At 37.6% G+C, this 15,298-nt stretch overlaps 2 protein-coding genes across 2 annotated transcripts in view; one reads left to right on the top strand and one right to left on the bottom strand.

The window, feature by feature from the left end:
• Positions 1–1,615: 1,615 nt before the first annotated feature.
• On the bottom strand, positions 1,616–14,284 carry si:ch73-367f21.4. Its single transcript, XM_087296160.1, has 4 exons — positions 14,145–14,284; positions 9,138–10,629; positions 8,619–8,649; positions 1,616–3,242 (listed from the first exon to the last, which is right to left on the bottom strand). The coding sequence occupies exons 2-4, from the start codon at positions 10,611–10,613 to the stop codon at positions 1,681–1,683; spliced, it is 3,069 nt and encodes a 1,022-aa protein (XP_087152286.1). The 5' UTR covers positions 10,614–10,629; positions 14,145–14,284; the 3' UTR covers positions 1,616–1,680.
• The window catches only part of LOC100004582 (uncharacterized), a 56,596-nt gene continuing 54,552 nt past the window's right edge, over positions 13,255–15,298 (top strand). Inside the window, exon 1 of the mRNA XM_087295351.1 lies at positions 13,255–13,646. The gene's annotated coding sequence lies outside the window, so the exon portion shown is untranslated. The remainder of the gene's footprint in view (positions 13,647–15,298) is intronic.

Below are 15,298 nucleotides of genomic sequence, written 5' to 3'. Positions count from 1 at the left end.
AAAGCCCCGCTTTGGCCCGATTAGGCCCCGGAAGTGACAGTGGAAACCCCACTGGCCTTGGCTCGCCCTGGCTCGCTCGCTTTAGGCGCGATAGTGGAAACGCGGCTAGTCTGGATGATCCTTTTCTTCTTTGGTCTGGAGCACACAGTGTCCATTACTAAAAATAATACCTGAAATATGAATTAATCTGACCACAGTACATGTTTCCACTGTGTGATGGGCTACCAGATGCCTCCAAGCCCAGAGAAGTCAACATTGGATACTGTTAACATAGGGCTTCCTTTTGGCACCAGTATGGTTTTATCTAGCATTTGTGAATGTAACTATGTATTGTGGTACTTGACAAAGTAGTCCTGAGCTCATGTGGTGATATCGTTTATAGATGAATGAAGATTCTTGATGCAGTGCCACCTGAGGTATCGGAGATCAAAGTTGTTCAGCTTAGGTTTGCGCCCTTGTCCTTTATGCATTGAAATTCTTCAGGATTTCTCGAATTTTTTATTCATGTCATGCACTATTGAAGGGAAAATAACCAAATGTCTTCCAGCCTTTCTTAGTCTTTCTTGTTTCTTTCTTCAATAATTTCCTCACATATTTGTTGACAAACTAGCGATCCTTGGGATAATGAAAGATTTGGATGATGCTTTTGTACAAAATCATAATTACAATCACCTGTTGACATCACCAGTTACAAATCACAACATTAATTAACCAATTTACCTGATTACTAGCCCTAAACTGCCCCTGACTCAACTTTCTTTCGAATGTTTTGTTGGTCTGAATGACAGAAAAGAATATTTACAAATGAAATGAAGTTGACCAGACAAAACATGAAATAATTTGTTCATATTGTCTGCAATGAAATAGAAGTCAAAGTAAATTTTGAGATTATTACTTTGTTTTATTTGCGTTTTTCATACTGTCCCAACTTTTTTTGATTTGGGGTTGTATATATTACATTGTTATTTTAAATAATGTTTATTACACCAATAGCTTTTATCTTACATTTTATTGAGCTGGAGCTTAGCGTCTTCATTTGTTATATTGCGTCATCTTCTTCAGGTGTTTGTGTAATTTTGGAGGTTGGCAGACTAACTTTAAAATACATTCCTGCCACTGGACTGGAGTGTGGAGCACAATATGGTAGGAATGTGAAATAGACTACATTGCTGGCTACATCTGGAACTTCTGGACATGACAAACTGTTTCTAAAAAACAACTCTTGGAGCTAAATATGAAACAGCTTGAAAATAGCTAGAAAATGCCCTCAACAAATGCATAGATGAAAACCTGCAATTCCTCATCTTAGCAATAGAGGAAGAATAAAAACGCAGAGTTGGTTATCTGTCACTTATAAATAATCAAATATTTTAATTGAATCTGTCATTTTAAGTGTTTATTGCAAGGGCTTATAACTTCTAGAGAGAAACAAGGTAGACACTGGATAAGGATGAAACTATGAAGTGTCGTTAAATGGAGAATATTAGGAACTGTTCAACTGTGCAAATACACTAACATCCGGGCACAAAAAAGTATAGTTTGAGCTTGCAACTCATAGTGTTTTTTTTTAACAACATGCAAATATATACATATCCCTCATTGAGCACAGGCAATGTGAAGTTTTTATTTTTTATTTACTGCGCCCAGTGTGTTCATATGAAACCTTTTCAAAGCCTTGTTTCATTCTAAAACTACTTCCACGCCAGGAGCAGGCTTCTCTTCAGTGTGAACTCTCATGTGGGAAACAAGCTTCTGTTTCACTCTGAAACTCTTCCCACACTGAGAACAAGTGAAAGGGTTTTGTCCAGTGTGAATTCTGTTGTGAATGTCGAGGGACTGTTTCTCTCTGAAACCCTTTCCACACTGTAGGCACGTGTAAGGCTTCTCTCCGGTATGAACTTTCATGTGGGATATGAGCCTCTGTTTCAATGCAAAACTCTTTCCACACTGTTGGCAGGTGTAAAGCTTTTCTCCGGTGTGAATTCTCATGTGAATGTCCAGGCTTTGCTTCATCGTGAAACTCTTTTTACAGTGATGGCAAGTGTAAGGCTTTTCTCCAGAGTGAATTTTCTTGTGCCTCTCCAGTTTCGTTTTCTCTATAAAACTCTTCCCGCACTGAGGGCAAGTGAAAGGTTTCTCTCCAGTGTGAATCCTAATGTGACCCTTAAGGATTCTTTGTTGCCTGAAACTCTTTCCACACTGATCGCAAGCGAAAGGTTTCTCTCCGGTGTGAGACCTAATGTGATTCTCAAGGCTTTTTTGTTCATTATAACTCTTTCCACACTGAGGGCAGGTGTAACGCTTTTCTCCAGTATGAAGTCTTATGTGGCTTTCAAGGTTTTGTTTGCCCCTGAATCTCTTTCCGCAATGAGAGCAGACGAAAGGCTTTTCTCCAGTGTGAATTCTCATGTGACTTGTAAGTTTCTTGTTCTCTGAAAAACTTTTTCCACACTGTTGGCAGGAGAAAGGCTTTTCTCCAGTGTGAATTCTTACATGAATTTTAAGATCTTTACTAACTCGGAAACTTTTTCCACAGTGAGAGCAAGTGAAAGGCTTTTCTCCAGTGTGAATTCTCATGTGCCTTTTAAGGTTTTGTTTCTCTGTGAAACTCTTTCCACACTCTTGGCATGTGTAAGGTTTCTCTCCAGTATGAATTTTGATGTGATTTTCAAGGCAATTTTTCACTCTGAAACTCTTTCCACACTCAGGGCAGGAGTAAGGCTTTTCTCCAGTGTGAATCGTCAAGTGCTTTTCAAGACTTTGTTTCTCTCTAAAACTCTTTCCACACACTTGGCACGGGTAAGGTTTCTCTCCTGTGTGAATCCTCATGTGGCCCTCCAGGCTATGCTTTATTCTGAAATTCTTTCCACAGTAAGGGCAGATGAATGGCTTTTCCCCAGTGTGAATTTTCAAGTGAGTTTCAAGGCTTTGTTTCACTGTGAAACACTTATCACACTCGGGACAAGTGAAGGGGTGATCTCCGGAGTGAATCTTCATGTGATTTTTAAGATACCGCATTTGTGTAAAACTCTTTCCACACTCTGAACAAATAAAAGTTTGTTCTCCGTTGTGAATCATTGTGTGACATTCATGGCTTTGGTTTGTTGTAAAAATCTCTCCACACTGTTTGCAGGTGAAAGGCTCTCCAGACTCTCCAGTGTGAATCTTTAGGCTCGGTTGGTCTGTGAAATGCATCCTAGACTGATGATTGGGTGCACAGTCTTCTTTTATATCCATTTGATCTAAAGGAAACATTAACAGATAAGAGCAAGCATGATTAAGGTTAGAAAACAACTCTTGTTCCGCGAGGGAAGAAATAGAAATGCTATGTGAAAAACTTCCACTATTGGGATTTCGATTAGTAGTGATTACTAAAATTACTTTAACTTGTATTTTGTTGTAGATAATACAATAAACATTATTTAATGTGTTTCTCAAGACTTTTTTTATTAACACGTATCCCAATTTTGGTTCTTGCAACACATTGAAAAAGTTGGACCAGTAAAGCATTTACCACTTTGTAATGTTGCAATTCCTTTTCACAACACTTTAAAGGCATTTAGGGTTTTAGGACACCACGTGATGAAGTGTTTTGAGTTTAATTTTGTCCTATACTTCCTGCAAACATGTCTTGAGGTGTGCAACAGTACACAGTCTTCATTGTCACATTTTGTGCTTCAAAATGTGCCACACATTCTCTATTGGAGAAAGGTCGTGACTGCAGACAGGCAAGTCAAGTACCTGTATCCTCTTCCTTCGCAGCCAGAACTTTGTAATGTGTGCAGAATGTGGTTTTTCATTGTCTTGTTGAAATATGCATGGGCGTTCCTGCAAAAGGCAGCATATTGTGTTCAGCATTAATGGTGCAATCACAGAAGGGCAAGTTCTTTGCCAAGGGCACTTGACCATGACAGATCCTGGCTTTTGGACTTGTTGCTGGTAATGGTCTGGTAGGGATGGCTGACGTGAAACTGACATTTCGACGGTGTCGAGATCTCGAAGTGCAAGTGTTTCGAAACACTGCACCCAAGCATGATCCGAAACACTCAAGTCACGTGACTAAAGTGTTTCGAAACACCTGGTCACGTGACTAAAGTGATTTAAAGCATCGATCAATTTAGAAGCATTACGAGACCTGGCGAATCTGCATTTGACTACCAGGGTCAGGAGCATCTTCTGTCTGATATGGCCTAGTGGACTGTGCGTGTGCACGCTGATACTGTTCTTCAAATGACTTTTGGGTTCAAATGCCGACTTGTACAAATACTCTGAAATCATGGTTTTATGTATGTTAATCATGTTTCTGTTTCATGGTGTAGTCTAAATAGGATACAGCTGCGGATACGCCATTAATTTGGCATAATTTTTGTAACACTGTACAACAATAATTCATATTTTTACAGTACTGTGATGGTTGGGTTTAGGGTTTGGGTAAACGTTACTAAAATACAATAAATAGGAAATTTAATGAATAAAATAAATGATTCTTGTTAACTTCTTGCCAACTGTGTCTGATCTAGCAACAACCCTGTTTCATGACCAAAACAAGACAAATTTATTTATTCGGATGTTGATACAAGAATAAAGCATTACCAACTGGTATAAAAGCATTTCAAGCTGTTTCAAATGAAGCTGTTTCAGTGCAATACATTAAAAGATGACCACTAGGTGTTATCGTAGAGTGGGGTTTCGAAACATTTCGAAGCTTCGACACATTTGCTTCGACTGTTTCAGGGTTTCATAAAGCCTCGCTTTGCCCACCACTACGGTCTGGATGATCCTTTTGTTCTTTGAAAATGAAGCACACAGCATCCTTTTATTCCAAAAAATATCTAAACACACTTATTCATCTGACTACAGTTTCCACTGTGTTAGTGGCCATCCCAAATGTCTCAGAGTCCAGAAAAGTCGACGGCACTTCTGGGCAGTAGACATAACAGAGCTTCCTTTTGACACAGAACTGTTTTAACTAGCATTTGTGGATAAGTAGCCCTGAGTCCATGTGGTGATATTGCTTATAGATGAATAGATGATTGTTAATGCTGTGCCGCTTTAGGGATTGGCAATTACAGTTGTTTAGCTTAGGCTTGTGCCCTTCTCCTTTACGCATTGAACTTCCTCCAGATTCCTTGAATCTTTTAATTATGTTATGTATTGTTGATGGTGAAACGTTTTATTAATTTTCACATGTATTTGTTGGCAAACTGGGGATTCTCTGCCCATCTTTGCTCCTAAAAGACTAGACTTTGGATGCTGCTTTTGTACTAAATCATAATTACAATCACCTGTTGACATCACCTTCAATCACATCATTATTTAACCAATTTATTTGATTACTAGCCCTATACTGCTTGTCTCAACTTTCTTTGGAGAGTGTTGCATGTCTGAATGACAGGAAATGATGTATATTTACAAATGAAATGAAGTTGAACAGACAAGACATGAAATAATTTGTTAATATTGTCTGCAATGAAATACAAGTCTAAGTAAATTTGAAAATCACTACTTTCTGTTTGATTTGCATTTTACATAGTATCCCAATCTTTTCAGATTTGGGTTTATTTATATATATATATATATATATATATATATATATATATATATATATATATATATATATATATATATATATATACACACACACTTTGCAGGTATATATATGAATTGCCATACATGTGGGTTCAGCTGTTGGGAATACAAATTGTAGTATTACACAGTATATAGACATCAAAAATTCCTATAAGGTAGCGTGCCAGTCAGTTTTCATGAAGGGTGCTGGATTTGGATAGAGCATGCTTTAGGTCTAAGTATCCAAGAAAGAGTTCACAGGTTGCAAACCATTTTTCTTTGGAATTAGACCTGATAAATCTGAGCCTTTCCAAGTGGATAACGGAGGCCATATCCATTAACCAGATTCGAAAAGAAGCAGGTAAAGATTTCCAGTTTTTTAGTATTACTTGGCCACAGTCATGGCTACAGTAAGGCTTTGTTATAGATGTTTTGGAAGGGCGAGGGAGTGTTCTGAAACACCAAACATAGCAAGGTCTTGTGTCCGCTTGGAGGGAAATATTATAAAAAATGTTTGTTCAAAAATTAAACAAAGTTATGCAAAACCATGGGGTTGTATATTAACTAATATTTTTGATAGGTGGTAAACACATATGTTATCGCTTTATACATTTAATCTTCCCTAGTTTTGTATTGTTTGCTTTTAATTTAAGCGTCATTTTTTTAGTTTTGCATTGAATCAAGAACAAATATTCCAAACTGGGCTCTGTCATGAATGAATTAACATACACATTTAATCTACATTTATTTAACATAAGTCACAGAATATTGAGGCCATATTAAAGTGCAGAACTCACCTTTACAACAGCTGAAGACGGCTGGGTCTCTTAAAGCTTAATTTTTCTGAAATATCGGCGATAAACGTCGTTGCACGTCACCGCGAAGATTTGCTGCTGAGATTGGATGTGACGCGCAAATGAATCGCGCGTCAAAACAACAGTACTGCGCGCTCCTGTCTGTGTGACTGACAATGGACAGCTCTCAGCCAGATGTTTCACTTCTCTTTAGATGAGTTTATTATTATGAGTGGACTCAGTTGTTCTTCTTCTTTGGCGTTTATAGGCAACTGGCATCTATAAAAAGCTGCTTTACTGCCATCTGCTGTTTTCACTTAGTCTAATATTCGCCCTTTCAGTCCAGTCTGAACTAACTAAATACAAATGATCTTTCTTGGCCTTCACTTACAAGCTTATAAAAACACAAAATAATAACCGAGTAGGATAAAGATGTAAATTCATGTTTGCCACCCAAAACAGTAAAACCTTTAACCGCTTATCTTTTAAAAGTTAATGTTTTGTTGTTGTTTGGATGAAAAATAAGCCTTTCCCCCCTCCAGAGTACTTGGATCATGTTTAATAAAACTATGATCAACCTTGGTAGCATAATAAAAAAGTCATATTCTTTCTATAGTACTTGTTAGAAAAGAAATTGTTAGTCTAAATGTAGTATCTTAGTAAAAATGAAAATTGCTATATCTTAATAACAAACTCCTTTTTTTCATTTATTTATTATTATCTATTAAAGGAAAGGTGGAATACAATTCATTATTGTTTGTTTAGACTTTATTAATCTCAAAGGGGAATTCACATCACATCAAAGCTTTCCATATTATAAGATAAATTACATATATAAAAAGGCAATAATATTAATAAAGTTATATTCAAACTGCACACCTTAGTTTCAAAGAACGAGTAGACACTAGTCCATATCTACAGTATTAATGCTATTACAATTCAGCATAATTCATCTAGTATGACTTTGGTTATACAATCTGAGCATTGTTGGTAAAAAGGACTTCCTGTATTGTTCCCTGTGCTGAATTAATCTTGAGCTAAAAGAGCTTGCACAGGCTTGGACTGTATTAAAAAGGGGATGACAATGACGTGGTATGACGTGGTATAAATGAAGATACAATACCACATTTTAGTAACAATATCAGTCACAGTAAATGTGTGGTAAATGTTGGTGATTGGAAAGCCTTCTGACTCTGTCAATGTTGAGGATGTCCATGCGGTTTCATCAGGCTGTACCAATTATGTCCGTTTCTACCAGATGTATAATAAGTCTCAGATGTCCCTAGAGTCTGTGTGAGGTTTCAGCTCAAAATACCACACAAGTAATGTTTTATAACTCTTTCAAGCACCCTTTTTAGCTTTAATCCTGATACTGCCATTGTGGTGACTGTTGCTTCAAAAGGGTCATGTAACGCCCCTCTTTCAATTCAAGTCTTCAGAATTTTTTCCAAAACGCTTCATGATGGGCGTGAAGCGCTGTGAGCAGAGGGGGGAGTGGGTGTGGTCGGCAGAGCAGGGGAAAGGAGGAGAGCGAACAGCTGTCAGTTGGCTCACAAAATCAGACTAAAACAATCAGACACAACATGTGAGACGCATGATTTTATAGTTTATAAAGTGAAAATGCAAAGAAATAAACAGTAAGCGATTTAATGCCTTGCTACATATATGATAGGCTATTCATAATTTCATATAATATATATATACATACTCAGTAAGAGCCGAAGGAAAACGAATGAAGTAATAAATATACACATAACTAGGCATGGGATGATAACCGTTTTCAAGGTGTACCGCTGTTTGGATGAGTCAGGGTTTTAAAAGTCAAAATTTTCTGCAATACTCTTTTTTAAGATGTGTACAATATTTTATTTACATCTTTAGCTACAGTAAAAACAGTGGCTCCAGCAGAAAAGATGTCGTTTTAACTTGTACAAAAATCAGTTTTTTAAAACAAATGAAGACAGAAGTCAATAAATCATTTAACCTGACACTTTTACTATTCCAAAACATTTGAAATGTTTCTCAAAATAAAATATATTGTGTTCAAAAGGGAATAAATGTTTTGTTTTTAACCCAGACATTTAAAAAAATATATATATTAGAGCAGTGATCACAATACCACGAAACCATGACATTATCCAACGTTATCACACCGTCAGAAAAGGAAGTTGGAGGGGGTCGGAAACAGGGTGGCAGGCCAGATAGACCATCAGGCCACCAAGAAATGTCCCAGTGCTCCCTATGGCCAGTCCATACAGCTCAGATTGCACTGCACCAGGTCAAACCCCTTTCAATATGGTAGGAATGTGAAACAGGCTACACTGCTAACTACATACAGAACTTATGGACACTATAAACTATTTCTAATAAAAAAATTCCTGGAACTAAAGTTGAAAATTGCAAGAAAATACAGGCAACAAATGCGAAGATGAAAACCTAAGTAAGTTGTTATCTGCCACTCATAAATATAAAATTTTAACTGAATCAGTCATGTTAACCGTTTAATGGCTTATAACTTCTAGAGAGAAACAAAGTAGACACTGGATACGGATAAAACTATGAAGTGTCGATAAATGGAGAATATTAGGAACTGTTCAACTGCACGCATACACTAACATCAGGGCGCAAAAAAGTATAGTTTGGGTTTGCAACTCTGAAATGAACAGCATGCAAATTATACTTGTATCCCACATTGAGCACAACAATGTGAAGTTTCAGTTTTTATTCCATGTGCCCAGCTTGTTCTCGTGCAACTTTTGATACCTTTTTTCATTCTAAAACTACTTCCACGCCAGCAGCAGGCTTCTCTTCAGTGTGAACTTTCATGTGGGATACGAGCTTTCGTTTCTCTCTGAAACACTTTCCACACTGTTGGCATGTGTACGGCTTCTCCCCGGTATGAATTGTCATGTGGCTGTCAAATTTCTGTTTTACTGCAAAACTCTTCTTACACTGTTGGCAGGTGTAAAGCTTTTCTCCGGTGTGAATTCTCATGTGAATGTCCAGGCTTTGCTTCATCGTGAAACTCTTTTTACAGTGATGGCAATCGAACGGCTTTTCTCCAGAGTGGATTTTCTTGTGCCTCTCCAGTTTTGTTCTCTCTATAAAACTCTTCCCGCACTGAGGGCAAGTGAAAGGTTTCTCTCCGGTGTGAATCTTAATGTGACCTCTAAGGGTACTTTGTTGTGTGAAGGTCTTTCCACACTGATCGCAAGCGAAAGGTTTCTCTCCGGTGTGAGTCCTAATGTGATTCTCAAGGCTTTTTTGTTCATTATAACTCTTTCCACACTGAGGGCAGCTGTAAGGCTTGTCTCCAGTGTGAAGTCTCATGTGGCTCTTAAGGTTTTGTTTCCTTCTGAAATTCTTTCCGCATTGAGAGCAGGTGAAAGGCTTTTCTCCAGTGTGAATTCTCATGTGACTTTCAAGTGTCTTGTTCTCTGAGAAACTTTTTCCACACTGTTGGCAGGAGAAAGGCTTTTCTCCAGTGTGAATTCTCACATGACTTTTTAGATCTTGTTTCACTCTGAAACTCCTTCCACACTCGGGGCAGGAGTACGGCTTTTCTCCAGTGTGAATTCTCATGTGCCTTTTGAGGTTTTGTTTTACTGCGAAACTGATTCCACAATCTTGGCATGTGTAAGGTTTCTCTCCAGTGTGAGTTTTGATGTGATTTTCAAGGCACTTTTTCACCCTGAAATTCCTTCCACACTCAGGGCAGGAGTAAGGCTTTTCTCCAGTGTGAATCGTCAAGTGCTTATCGAGGATTTGTTTCTCTCTGAAATTCTTTCCACACTCTCGGCATTTGTAAGGTTTCTCTCCTGTGTGAATCCTCATGTGGCCCTCCAGGCTATGTTTTATTCTGAATTTTTTCCCGCAGTCAGGGCAGGTGAATGGCTTTTCTCCAGTGTGAATTTTCAAGTGACTTTCAAGACTGTGTTTCATTGTGAAACACTTATCACACTCGGGACAAGTGAATGGGTGATCTCCGGTGTGGATCTTCCTGTGATTTTTAAGATACCGCATTTGAGTGAAACTCTTTCCACACTCTGAACAAATAAAAATGTGTTCTCCGGTGTGAATCACTTTGTGACTTTCAAGGCTTTGGTTTGTTGTAAAAATCTCTCCACACTGTTTGCAGGTGAAAGACTCTCCAGACTCTCCAGTGTGAATCTTTAGGCTCGATTGTTCGGTGGAATGCATCCCAGACTGATAATCGGTGGCACAGTCTTCTTCTTCTTCTTTTATATCCATTTGATCTAAAGTAAAACTTTAAAAAAATAGAGAAAGCACGATTAAGGTTAGATAACTAAGGTAATGGTTTAATAATAATTAAATAGTAGACAGAAGAGATTTTTACTGGGTAAGAACAAATTTATGTTTTTAAATTGCATTTCACCCTAACCTTGATTAGTAAAATCTGTTATGCACAGCCAGCTATTGCTCCGACATTGGACAAGTCAAAAACTCATCCAAGAGGTCACAAACGACCACACAACAACATCCAAAGAACTGCAGGGCTCACTTGCCTCAGTTAATGTGAGTGTTCATGACTCCATCATATCCATATGGACAATGAATAGGACAATGAATCAAAGCACACCAGAAAGTATACTTATGAATCACCGGAACAGAACCCTATTGAAATGTATTGACATGAAAAAGGTGGCTCATGCTCGCAAACCAAAAAATGTGGCTGAATTATGACAATTATGCAAAAATAAGTAGGCAATATTTAGCGCTGTAACTCCTAGGGTTGCACAGTTTACCGGTACTATAGTATTACAGTAATATTATAACTCCAAAATACTGGTGGTGCCATGGTAGTTTGTAAACGGTAGTATAGTCATTAACGGTCTATCTACAATACATAATGTTGCATGTGGAAAAGTCACTTAAATGCTCATAAGCACAATATACAATATTATTTGAGTAGAAAACTGTAGAATTCACACCTTTTATTGTAGCATCAGTGTTTCCTCTAGGATTTTTTCCAGCTGTGATAAGATTTATCAACTACCTGTGGCGTTATTTCAATGACAAATGTCATGAGCGCAGTATTACAAGTCCAGATCGCTTTGCTTGCGCGCCGATTTCCTCTGCTTGTGCACAAAACTTCTTGCATGCCCCCTCAAATATACGCTGCTATAGTGCAGATCTTCTTGTGCGCTCTCAAATAAACACTGCTAAAGTGCGATTTAGTGCGTTTATGTAACAAGTATGTCTCCAACATTTATTAGATTTGCTAGGAATATTTATGAATGTCTCTTATAGACCTACAGAGCGGTATTAATGCGTCCTAATGTAAAGTGAAACAGCTATACAACGTGTTTGCTGGCCTCACGCATCACGCACCTGTCAGTCAGCCAGCGAGTCAATCAGTCAGCACGTAACTTAAAGGGTTCAACAAACAACGCACAGCACTAGTACGGTTACAGAAAAGTTTGCACTGTTATAAAATGTTTTAATACGTGTTGGTGCGATTACCACCCTCTATTAAAAAAAAAAAACACAACTGAATGTTTGGAAAGAGAGCTGTAATGTAGTCGTGGCAGGATCAATTTTGGCGTGGCATCCAGCCATGGAAGAATCAATGTAGCAGAAACCATGAGCCTATTGCATGTTTTCTGACGCTTCAGTTCTAATCAGAATCAGTTAAAATGTGTTCCTGTCAATATGATTTAGTAGCTATAACAACCGCAACAATCTCTTAAAAAGAGCGACTCACAAAGTAAAATTTTGAATTACAATGAATTCTTACCTGATAAGAAAAAAAAAAAAAAAAAACAAAAGAGGAAAATCCCAAAAGAGCAACAAGAAACAAAACTCTTTTGATCACTTCATATAGCCTAATTTGCCCTTTTTGTAACAAATTTAGTTCGCTATAATTTGTATCTTTATTTTAATGTATTTTTTTGTTGGTCAGTTATCTACAAAATAAACAACTAATGCATTTTAGGTGAAGTTATGTGCAAATACTTTTTTCAACAATAAGGGAATTATGAATTCAATTCAGGTAGGCCCATTATAACATGAAATACAATATTTCTTTATTTTTTTTATAGACTTAAACTATGAATTACAGTATCGGTATTAAAATCGGTATACAGTATTGGTATTATAATACTTCAGCTGGTATAGTATCGTCATTGGAATTATTGGTATCGCAACAACCCTAGTAACTGCTGCTAAGGCTAGTAATAATAACTAGTTATTTAGGTTTATACATTGTTTTTCACACAGGCCTATGAAATTTTGTTTTTCGTTTTCCCCTTAATAATAACCTTTTCAACATTTTAAAACTGCATTATGTGTTTCCTAGTGTTATCTTTGAATTTGAATTTGTTTGATGATCTGAAACATTAAAAAGTGTGACAACCAAGCAAAAAAGGTGCCTCTCCTGTCAGCTAAGAACAGGAAACTGAGGCTACAATTCGCACAGGCTCACCAATAGGACAATAGAAGATTGGAAAAATGTTGTCTGGTCTGATAAGTCTCAATTTCTGCTGCAACATTCACATGGTAGGGACATAATCTGGCGTCAACAACATGAAAGCTTGGAGATGGATCCATCCTGCCTTTTATCCACGGCTTAGGCTGGTGGTGTAATGGTGTGGGGGATATTTTCTTGGCACACTTTGTGCCCATTAGGACCAATTAAGCATTGTGTCAACGCCACAGCCTTCCTGAGTATTGTTGCTGACCATGTCCATCTCTTTATGACCACAGTGTACCCATCTTCTAATGGCTACTTCCAGCAGGATAGCATGCCGTGCCATAAAGCGTAAATCATCTCAGACTGGTTTCTTGAACAGGACAATGAGTTCACTGTACTCAAATAGCCGCCAGTCACCAGATCTCAATCCAATAAAGCACCTTTGGGATGCGGTGGAACAGGAGATTTGCATCATGAATGTGCAGCCGACAAATCGGTAGCAGCTGCAGCGTGATGCTATCATCCCAGATAGCAAGCTGACGTTGAATCATTATCGATTATTGGTTATAAGCGTCATTATCAGTCATCAATCAAATTTCAACGGTAAATCAGCATTCATTATTTGATCGGTACGTCGAAAGACTATTACATTGAGGATAAAACATTGATTTAATGCTGAAAAGAAATTGAAGACTCAACATCTAGGCTACACAACACATACGGTCGAAATCATAACATTGGTTTAATGTTGAAACTTGATAAGAGGACTGCGCGAGTCAGCGTGTCATGCGCGTGCTCATCATTTGAATTAAATAACGGACACAAGGCAACGGACAGAATTGTAATCTGAGGTAAGTACATTATATTCGACGTCTTATTTGTCGTTTTCCCTAGATTTTATGCTAAATGTAACTTTAGATGTTTAATATGGACCACAATCTCTGAGGAAAATATCCGGTACCTTGTTGAATCTATGCCACGATGGATTAAGGGAGTTCTGAAAGCAAAAGTGGGTCCAACCCGGTAGTAAGGTGTACCTAATAAAGTGGCCGGGAACGGTATGTCAGTGTCGCATTGTGCAGTACACTGCAAACACTTTTAAACTATTTTAACACTAACATTTTGATAGACCGTAAACACATCAGTTATTGTAACTTTATACCTTCTATCTTTCTTAGTTTTATATTGTTTGCGTTTAATTTAAGCGTCGTTTTTGGTTTAGAATTTAATCAAAAACAAAAATTGTAAAATGGGCTTTTTCCATATATAAACACAACGTTAAACAACTAATCTACACTCACTTAACATAAGTCACAGGTTATTAAAGAGATATTAAAGGAAGAACTCACCCTCACAACAGCTGAAGACGGTTGGGTCCCTTAAAGCTTTATTTTTCTGAAATATCGGCGATAAACGTCGTTGCACGTCGCCGCAAAGATTCGTTACTGAGATTAGATGTTATGCGCAAATGAATCATGTCAGAAAAAGCAATAATACTGCGAGTTTTCTGTCCGTGTGACACACAATAGAAAGCTCTCAGCCAGATATTTCAGTCCTTATGACGAGTGGACTGTTTTCTTCTTCTTCTGGAGTTAACTGTAGCTGACATCCATTAGTTGCATTACTGCCATCTGCTGTTTTCACTTAGTCTTCGTGCTCTGTTATTTTATTCTCCCTTCAAGTCCAGCAGTCCTCCTTAAATATCTAATAAATAAATTATTGAATACAATTCAACATAGATTGTCCACATTTTAAATACAAAACCACAGTTACAGTAGGTGTAACAGTAAATATGTAGTAAATGTTGGTGTTTAGTGGATTGAAATACCTTCTGTGTCAGTGTTGAGAATGTCCATGCTGCTTCATCGGGCTTTAAAGGGAAAATATTATGCCCATTTCTAGTAGTAGTAGTAGTAAAGTTTATTGTCCTTGACAGGAAATTTGTTATGGCCATTGCCATATTGCTGCAGACATTCACTAAAAACAAGCAGTAAAAACAATACAAAATACAGCAGTTGCAAAATTTATAATGCTTATTTAGATAGACTCTTGTTAAATAAACCCACTGAAACAGGTACAAAGGATTTCTTATAAGGGTTTAACCTACACTTTGGGACTCTATCTCCTACCAGAGGGAAGCAGTTTGTAATATGAAAACAAAAAATTAGTTGGATCATTCAAAATCCTTTCCATCTGTTTGAGGACACAATTCTCATATAAAACTTGAGGATTAAAATATTCATCGTGCCCAACAATTTTCCATCATATCTTTAAGATGTAAAATGTGTCTCTGATGTCCCTAGTGTGTGTGTGATGTCAAAATACCTCACAAACAATGTTTATAACTCTTTGAAGCGACCCCTTTTAGTCTTTGATCCTGATGGTGCCATTTTGGTGACTCTCGCTTTGAATTCAAATGAGGTTGTGCTCCCTGTCCACTTTTCAAAAGAGGGCGGAGCTAAAAAGGCCACCAGAAGCTGGTTAAATTCGCAGACTGTTGCCA

This window comes from Danio rerio, chromosome 19 (assembly GCF_052040795.2).
Source record: "Danio rerio strain M-AB ecotype USA chromosome 19, GRCz13ab, whole genome shotgun sequence".
Taxonomy (NCBI): domain Eukaryota; kingdom Metazoa; phylum Chordata; class Actinopteri; order Cypriniformes; family Danionidae; genus Danio; species Danio rerio.
Note: the sequence above shows the minus strand (reverse complement) of the source record. Positions and strands in the feature narration are given on the sequence as shown.

Coding starts and splice junctions, on each gene's coding strand:
- si:ch73-367f21.4 (XM_087296160.1), bottom strand. CDS start 10,613: ATGGATATAAAAGAAGAAGAAGAAGACTGTGCCACCGATTATCAGTCT. Junction 8,650..9,137: donor CTGGCGTGGAAGTAGTTTTA/GAATGAAAAAAG, acceptor CCATATTGAAAG/GGGTTTGACCTGGTGCAGTG. Junction 3,243..8,618: donor GGTGCAGTGCAATCTGAGCT/GTATGGACTGGC, acceptor TGTTTCCTTTAG/ATCAAATGGATATAAAAGAA.